This window comes from Lactuca sativa, chromosome 3, assembly GCF_002870075.4.
Source record: "Lactuca sativa cultivar Salinas chromosome 3, Lsat_Salinas_v11, whole genome shotgun sequence".
NCBI lineage: Eukaryota > Viridiplantae > Streptophyta > Magnoliopsida > Asterales > Asteraceae > Lactuca > Lactuca sativa.
The window spans coordinates 67,296,902-67,306,577 of record NC_056625.2 but is presented as its reverse complement, the minus strand read 5'-3'; the positions used below and the strand labels follow the sequence as shown (position 1 = coordinate 67,306,577).

General features: G+C 34.1%; 1 protein-coding gene across 1 annotated transcript; it reads left to right on the top strand.

Annotated features, from left to right (window-relative positions):
- The first annotated feature begins 3,862 nt into the window (after nt 1–3,862).
- LOC111888383 (UDP-glycosyltransferase 74B1) lies at nt 3,863–9,380 on the top strand. Its single transcript, XM_023884570.3, has 2 exons — nt 3,863–4,999; nt 8,250–9,380. Exons 1-2 carry the CDS (start codon nt 4,361–4,363, stop codon nt 9,006–9,008), a joined length of 1,398 nt encoding a protein of 465 aa, XP_023740338.1. The 5' UTR covers nt 3,863–4,360; the 3' UTR covers nt 9,009–9,380.
- Nucleotides 9,381–9,676: the final 296 nt, after the last annotated feature.

Sequence of the window (9,676 nt, the reverse complement as noted above, 5' to 3'; positions counted from 1 at the left end):
CATAGATCACCATGTATCCGCTCCAATTTTTTCTTAGCCCTGAACTCAGTTTGTGAAGGGTATGGTTTACTTGCTTGCTTCCCGACTAAGCAACTTCTAAACGGATGTGTGATATTTCTTATTCTATACATTCCCTCAACAATTTTCTTGTCTAACATATTCTTTAGCGCACCAAAATTCATGTGGCTCATCCTTGCGTGCCACAGCCACGTTGTTGCATCATTCTTGACTAGCAGACATTTTGGTTCGACTTCTTTCAGCAAGACTTTATACAGTTGATTTGGCGACCTCTTAACCTTCATATCACGTACCCACAAGAAAGCTCCCCGTATTTGAATTTGATCTCCCGTTTCTGCCATTTGTCCCAAAGTTAGTATATTACTGAATTAGTCTCGTATATAGTAAACTTCTTTAAGTAGGCGTTGCTCGCCATTGTTGCACTAAAATACTATTGACCCTTTCCCTTCATTTTGGACCTTAGACACATTTCCAAACTTTACATACCCTTTGATCATCCCATTTAGATCCCAAAATTAGCTTTCGTCACCCGTCATATGATTGCTTGCCCCTGTGTCTATATACCACATACTAGAGTGATTTGCTTCATCCCCATTAGTCTTGAACTGAGGGTGTACTTTATCTTCATTTAAGAAGACTTACCTCTTTACAAGCATTAAGAGTGGTAAAAAATAGTGTAGGTTCATCTTCCATATCTTCTTGAACAATATTGCTTTCATGATTTCTCTCTCGTCTCAGGTTCATGCACTCGGCGACGTAGTGTCTGTAATCTTGACAATTGTAACATTGAATAGTACTCTTGTCTCGAATACTGAATGTGTTATAGTTTCCATCCCTTCGTTGGTGGGAGCCTCCTTTCCCACGATCGCTACATCCTCGGAATGATCCCGATCCATTTCGACTTCCATTCTTTGAATCACTTTCTGATTGCATCTTCTTTCTCTCGAACCATTCTTCATGTGTCAGAAGGAGTTTTTTCTCTTCTATTTCACCATGACCTTTCATTCTTTCTTCATGGGCCTTCAATCTTCCAATTACCTCTTCTACTGTCATTCTGTCCAAGTAGCCGAATTGCTCGAGAGTCGATGCAATTTGCATGAATTTAGACAGCACAACTCGTAGGATCTTCTTCATTACGTATGATTCTTCTACCATGTCTCCCAAAGATGATGCTCAAAATATTGTTCACTTTCACAACAAACTCATCTACATCTTTCGAGTCTCTCATGCTTAATGACTCGAACTCCGACTTCAACGTTTGAATTCTTGCCATCTTCACTCTATTAGCTTCCCAAATACATGGTTTTGAGAGCATCCCACGCCTCTTTTGCTGTTTAGCTTTCAGTTATTGACAGTAACATGTCCCCGGGTATTGCTTGGTAAATAGTAGCCATCGCTATTTTATCTTTCTTGACTTGAAGAGCCGTGTTCGTGGTTCTTGGCTTAATTGAATCCCAGATACCTTGAGCTTGCATGAACACCTTCATTTAATGGCCCAAGCAACATAGTTGCTTCCCGAGAGCATAGGATAGTGAAACATAACTATCCATATTTTTCGTTTTTATCGCACATTTCGGTCGATCAAGGTTGATATTTTGGCATACACAAGGTTGGTTATGCTCTGATACCAAATGTTGGATATCAGCCTACCTGCAAGTACAACTTCAGAGATAAAATGAAGAAAAAAAAACAAGAACACGATAGGCTAAGGTTTTCACTTTATTCAACAGAGAAATTCAAAAGACAGTACAACTTTCAATGAGCTTTGCCAGGGCCGGTCCTGAGGAAATAAATATCCTCAAAGGCCTAGGACGAGCTAAATAAAAATAGTCCTTATCGTTATTATAAGTTTTTATTTTTAAATAAATATATATAATAAAAAAATTAAACCATGTGCAGCTGCCCACTTTGCCTAGCTATACAACAAAAAGAAAATCCTAGAATCTCCTATCCCCTATATACTAATAAAACAGTACCAAAGTGCCACGTGACAGTTTCTCAACCTTCTCCAAGCTATTTTTCCCGCACACATGTCAAAGTGAAATTCCAATATTGTCCGTTTGGTCAATTTAAAGTGCAGTAAAATCAAGAATGTGATCTGCCGAAAATACCCTTATAGCCCTTAAAACTCACATGTCATTACACTCTTCATTTTTAAGTTTAGATCATCTTTTAGGTAATCACCATTCATATCCCAAAAAATCAGCCATGAAATTTGAATTCCAGGGCAAGAAATCAAGGATTTATCTGTATTTAAAATTGATGGGTGTGCTTTTATCTACATCGACAATTTCTTTCCTCAAGCCATTAGTCATCTACATTCTTATTTCCACATCTAGGAATCAATCAGATGTGTTTAGATGTGTGGTTTAAATTTATCGACTTTGAGCATGTTTTGAGAGGCTACAAAGATGACAACGAAAACGGATAAACTGTGTACGTTCTCTATTAATCACTTTTCGAAAACGAATTGATCAAGCCGCCTAATGTAGATTGAAGCTAGGTGTGTTTTCTATAAAAAGAATTGTGACTCTCTGTTTTGTTTTTCCATTGCAAGTTCAACATTTATCAACGTATTCTTGATTTCTTTTTGTGATTTTTTTAATGATTTTGAGACAATTGGTTTGCAGTTTCCTACCATGGATGCCTAAAGACCTTCTTGAACGCTCTTCTCCAAATTTTTTTCGAGCTTACAAAACATTTAAATGTTTTTGGGATTTATAGTGTTCCTTTTTTCCCTGACAAATTATATCTATATTTTCCGATGTGACAGGTCGGTAGAGCAATTCTCCTACCATTTTTCAATTATAATTGCTTTTTGGAAGAAAACAATTTCTTAAAATGTGCCGTTTATTTGGATACTAAGACAAAATTAAGTTTATGTTGACATTGAAGATGAGAAGCTGAAGTGTTGTGCAACATATGTTGTGCGACATTTAATTGTGAGTCATATACTACCTTTGTGTTTTTCATCGATTACTTTTTCTTTCCATTGTCTTCTGAAAATTTACTCTAATATATGGTTAAATTGGTTTGATAACAATTTCACAAATCAGGTTTGCTTTTGAGCACTGGTCAACGTAATTTGTATTATAAGGAGGAGAAAATTGTTTCAGGAGATCTGGTTCATCAGGGGCTCATCAACTATCAACAACACCGGTGGTTCACTGTGGCCAATTATGTGCACAATAAGCATTTGGTGAAATGTTGACCGTAAGTTCTTTAATATGCAGGATTTTTATCATGTTTGTTTTAATCCTAATATAAGATTGATTACTATGATCAAGTTGAGTTAAATTTTCATAAAAAAAAGTTGTAGTCGAATCCCGATATTGTATGTGTTAGCTTGATTTTGGGTTTGGTTAAAGCAAAATTTTTTAATTTAGAAGGGGATCAGTTTCCTCTAAATTACTAAATTGAACAAAATATAATCTTAATTTATGTTTTCTTGATACATGAAATTTGTAAAAGTGATCTTCATGTGTGCTTTTCGGCTTTTTAAGCTCCTTATAATTTATTTGCTATTCATGTGAAAGAAATCTACATGTGTGCAATTTAGAGGTTTTTTTTTTCTTCAAATTGTGTGCTTTATAATTGGACTCATGGGAACATGTATGACCTAAGTTTGCGCCACAAATATATACCACAAGCCCCAAAGAAGTTCCAAAATAGAAGGTTTGTTTCATTATTGGTTGGTATTCTATTCTCTCCATTGGTAATTACTTTGTCAATTGAATAGTGCAACAAGGTCTTGGGTGCATAGTACTTACAAATGACAAGATTAATATAAAAAATAAAAAAATACATTATCACTATTCATTTTTTTTTTTTTTTTATAAATTAATGATATCTTATTTTATTAGACAATCAAAATTATATCTCTATTCAAAAATATCAACCGTTGTTTCCACGGATTTAAACCTAATAAAGGAATAAAAGACGTCTAAGAACCGGAAATGACCTTAGTGGCTTAGACTTATTCAAAGTTCAAACTCTAAAGGGAAATTAAAACACGTTTGAAATTCCTGGATTACATTAACATACTGGTCCTACACAGACATGAAAACCTCTCTCACATAGCATGTTTCACATGCATGGGATCCCACCACCTCCTTGGCTTCTCTATATCCATTCATCCGAAGACAACAATCCCCAGATCGATCTCCTAGGTCAGTCATTATCACTATAGATTGCTTTCATATACAGGTATATTTACTGTTCTTACCAACCAAAGAGCTGTCTTAAGTCGAGTAATAGTTATGAGTTGTTATATATCTTTTCATTTCCTTGATATTTTCACTTATAAATACATTATAAACAACAACTTTCTACAACATTGGAGATGGAGAAAGCACATGAAGGCCATGTATTGGTGTTGCCTTACCCAAGCCAAGGCCATATCAACCCTCTCCTTCAATTTGCCAAAAGACTCGCCTCCAAAGGACTTAAAGCCACCGTTGCCACCACCCACTACACCCTTTCCTCCATCTCCACCCCATACATCACTGTGGAGGCCATCTCCGACGGTTTTGATGACAGTGGTTTCACTCAAGCTCAATCCGCAGAAGTCTTTCTAGAGTCCTTCAAGTCCCATGGCTCACGTACACTCACCCAACTCATCAAGAAACACCAAACCACCAAGTATCCAATCACTTGCGTTGTGTATGATTCCTTCTTTCCTTGGGCTCTTGACGTGGCTAAGGAGAATGGGATTCTTGGGGCACCGTTTTTCACCAACTCCGCCACTGTGTCTGCCATTTTCAGCCGGATACATGGCGGGACGTTAAGGTTGCCGGTGAGATTGGAGGATTGTCCGGTGGTGCTGCCAGGGGTTCCGCCGTTATATTTGGAAGACTTGCCGAGCTTTCTGAATGCACCTGAAAGTTATCCAGCCTACTTGAAGATGAAATTGAACCAGTTTTCGAATTTGGAGAAAGCTGATTGGATTTTCTGCAACTCTTTCCAATCATTGGAACCTGAGGTATGCATATAGTGTAACAATATTTTAATATGAAATGTTTTATCTTTTCATAATAACCACGTGTGGTAGGAGGATCAAATGTCATATGTTTATCTCAAAAAAAAAAAATTATGGTTAAGTTTTTTTTATTTCTTAACTACTCGAATTTCATTTCAGGGATTTGTTTAAACTTAAAACAATCTTATTGTTTTAATATCTTTTTTGAAAATAAATTTTTGAAACAAATGATTATGTCTTATATTAAAAAGCTAGACAACGAAGAAAAATTCCTTAAGATGTCTTGGAAATTATGAACTTCTTTTACATCAATCTAGGGGTGTTCGTTTGGATGGATCAGTTTGATCCGATCCAATCAAGTGAATCTAAATTGATTTTGTTTTTCAAAATATGGATCCAAATAGTCTAAACTAAATTCAAATTCAATCCGATCCGATCAAATTACAATTTGGTTAAATCGGTTTTTATAATTCGGTTTTCAAAAACCGAAACATTTTAAAACAACATATAATTATAATATTACTCAACTTTACACAAGAAGTAAAAATAAATTATTTAGTTGTAATTTAAAATTTATAAACAACTAATACGACGATATATTATAATTAAATATTTTATAGATAAAAAACTTTTGAGAGAAAATGCATAGTAATGTTTTTTTTTTATCGGGATGAAACGTTTTGAACCTATTTGAAAAAATAAATTACAAAATATATAAATAATAAATGTTTATTCGGTTTTTTTGGACTATTTGGTTCTTATTTTATAAACCCAAACCAATCCGAAATCCAAAATAATAATTCGATTTTATTGAAAACCAATCCAAAAATCCGAATATTCGAACCAAATAGTTCGATCCAAATTGTCCAATTGGATAATTTGGTTTTATCCAAATAGTGAACAGTTCTACATCAATCGAACAAAATTATATAAAAATTCCTGCCATGCGCGGTTCTCTTCCATACCTAGATTTGGTCTCGGAAATAGCGACTTTGTAAAAAGACTTTTTCAAAAATAAGTTTTTGAAGTATTTATTTTTAATTTGAAGAAATATTAGCTTTTTAAAAAAATATTGAAGATAATATAATCCAAAATCTGATGATTTAAAATATTTATGATTAAAAAAAAAACTTTTGGTTCAACTTGTTTTTGATCCTTAATTTGAATATTTAATCATAATTTTTTTTGGACAATCACGAAGACTAATTTTGCAGTTTTCAAACTTAATTTTGAAAATATAAAAAGTTTAATTTGAAAATTAATATAATTATAAGGGTATCTCCAATAAATTAGTATTCATTACCTATTAAATAGAGTGATAATATGTCTAAGGCCTCGCCAAACAAGCCTCGTTGTAGATATAACGAGATGAGATATGAAACAGAAAGTGTAAAGGGGTGCTGTGATTGGTTGATTTGTGTTTATTTATTTAGTTTTAATTTTTTCCCCGAAAATAAAACCTATTAAATTGCCACACTACCACTCCCTAATGTTTATTGCGCTAGACATGCTAAGCTTATGTGGTTTAAAAAAACTAAAGAAACTTATGTGATAAAATGCTAAGAATGCTACCACTCCATCCAAACTAATACCCTTTATCTTATTCTATTGGCTTTTTATGTCGACGCTTTGTGATCCAGTCGTCTTTGCCACAATCACAAATGGCATCCCTCCAAGCACGTTATTCACCAGTCTTGTGCAACCACATACGTCTTTAGCAACAATGGTGGCATCGCCTTTGATAGAACGAACTAAATCCCATTCAGAGTTTGGTACCTAAAATTATTGCTCAAACTTAAATCCCATTCGGAGTTTGGTACCTATAATTGTTGCTCAAACTTATATGAATCACCGATGTCATGGCGTTTAAAATAAATAGTGGAGCCTTTTTGTTGACTCGAAGTTCCGGTCCAGTGGTGGAGCTTGAACTTTTGATTTTTTTTTTTTTGGGGGGGGGGGGGGGGGGGGGAGGAGTATAATATGTATAAAATTTTGAGAATAGGGGAGACCACAACCCAAATTTTATATTTTAGGCCTAATATGTATAAAATTTATTAGGTATTTATACTTCTAACCAAAAATGCAGGGGGGGGGGGGGGGGGCACAACCCTTCTGGTGTCTGTTTGCAGTGCAGTTTCAATTAAACCATATGCAAACCCAAAAGGCAAAATTAAGTGCCCCTTGGCCATCACCACCTGATCCCCTTTTCTTACCAGATCTTCGGTTACACCACCATCCCTCTATCTAATTCTCACCATCAGTGGCCCTTCCACCATCTCTGACTATCATCACATCCCTTTTTTCTCACCGGGTATTTGGTAGAACTCTATATTTTATTGCCATCGATCATCATTGTTACATCTATTCATGACCCTACTTTCTTAACGATCTCATATACGTTAGTCTCCATGGATTGATTTGTATAGCATTATTCTTGACCTTGATTTTTGAAAGGTTGATTTGAAGCAATTAGGGTTTAACCTTTTTCTTTTGATTGACCCAATAATTGTACATATGGTTCAATAGTTTGGAATTAGAGATTGTTCAGGATTATTTTGATTTCTAATTAACTACAAATATTTATACTATTTGATTTGCAGCTTCCCTCGATGTTAGAAGCTCACCATCAGGGTGTATATTCCATTACTTGTATTAGGGTTGGACTCAAACCATCACATTTGGAATTTAATTTAATTTTTTTTGCTATTAAAGCCACACATATGAAACATGTTCTTACATGTTAGGGGAGTTTTTTAGAAAGTAAATATAAATTTTATGCCCTTGATTATCCAAAAATAATATGAGAAACCTTTTAAACAAAAACCGAATAGTTCATAAGACCTCATTTACATTGTCTCTTTAATAAATATAGATATCATAAATAAGTATTATGAAATAAATTTAAATTAGTTAATTGTAAATCCATTAAATTTGTCAAAGTCATCATCATGTTTACATAATTTTATCGTGTGAATAAATGCATCATCTGAAAATTATTAGTGTCACATGAAGTACTTTATAAATTATTAGGTATTTGAAGAAATTAATCAAACAAAATGAATAAAATCACATTTTTATTTCAATATTCATATTTGTTTTGTCATTGGAAACATGTACCATCAAATTTTGTTCTATTACTAATTAGTTCATAGTTGTTTTTAGTTTATATTTCAAAATTGGTTTATAACCAAATTACAATTATTGTTTAGTCTTTGCTAATTATTATCGTCTTTTTTCACCTTATATTAACTAGGTGATAAAAGGCATAGGGGAGCAATGGTCAGCAAAACTAATAGGACCAATGGTGCCTTCATCCTACTTAGATGGAAGGATTGTAGGTGACAAAGGGTATGGTGCAAGTTTATGGAAACCACTTGAGCATCAATGCACCAAATGGCTCGAAACCAAGCCCCAAAACTCAGTTGTTTATGTCTCGTTTGGGAGCATGGTGTCATTATCCCAAGAAGAAATGGAAGAAATATCATGGGGTTTACAACAAAGCGGTTTCAATTTTCTTTGGGTTGTCAAAGAGTCGGAGACACATAAATTGCCCAAAGGGTTTCTTGAATTAACCACAAAAAGTCAAGAAAAGGGTATGATTGTGAATTGGTGCAACCAACTTGAGTTGTTGGCTCACGATTCGGTAGGTTGTTTTGTGACACACTGTGGGTGGAACTCAACGCTGGAAGGGTTAAGCCTTGGAGTCCCGATGATCGGAGTCCCAAAATGGGCTGACCAATTAACTGGTGCCAAGTTTATAAAGGATGTGTGGTGTGTGGGTATGAGGGTCAAGGTGGATGCTGAAATTGGGATTGTCGGAAGGGAAGAACTTGTTTCGTGTTTGAATGAGGTTATGAATGTAGGGGAAAAGAGTTTACAGATCAAGAAAAATGCGAAGAAATGGAGAGAATTAGCTAAAGAGGCAATAAGTGAAGGCGGGAGCTCAGATAAAGCCATTGATGAGTTATTAATGGCATTGAAGGGATTTTGCAAAGAAAGAGACTTGTGTTAAGGTTGACTCTAATGCATCATACTTTTTTAGTTAAATAAGAACTACACTCTTAATTAGTTCTAGCATAACTAATAAACAAATTCACATTAAGTACAACTTACGTCAGCAAATTTGTAACACTTTATACTAATTGATTCTAATCATAGAGATCTTCTTTTACTTAATTTTCACTTGAAAATATGAGTTTACCATTATTAGTGTGTGTACGCGTGTTGGTTACCTTATATTTTGGCATTTTTAGAACATTAAGGTACTGTTGTGCATGATTGTGGTTGTTATCTTGAGTCTATCAAATTTTAGTGGTTCATATTTGTATCTCTTACTAAAAGGTCAATTTTCAATCTAAATAATATTTGTAATTTGTTTTTTTTACTTTCTATTTATATACATAGATTTGAGTTTTGTTGTTTATTCTTTTATACTAGATCACTTATCATTTATTATATTTTCTATAAAATAAAGGAACCAAATATGGAAAATGAAAAAAATGGAACAATTTCCTATCACAACCTATTTCTACAAAGTTGGTTGCTATTATACATTAACTTCACAAAGTTAGTTGCTATTTATCATAAGTTTTCTTGTCAAAAATAACCAAATATAAAAATGGCCAAAAATAAGCAAGTTCTTGTCACAACCTATTTCTAAAGAGTTGGTTGCTAATATAG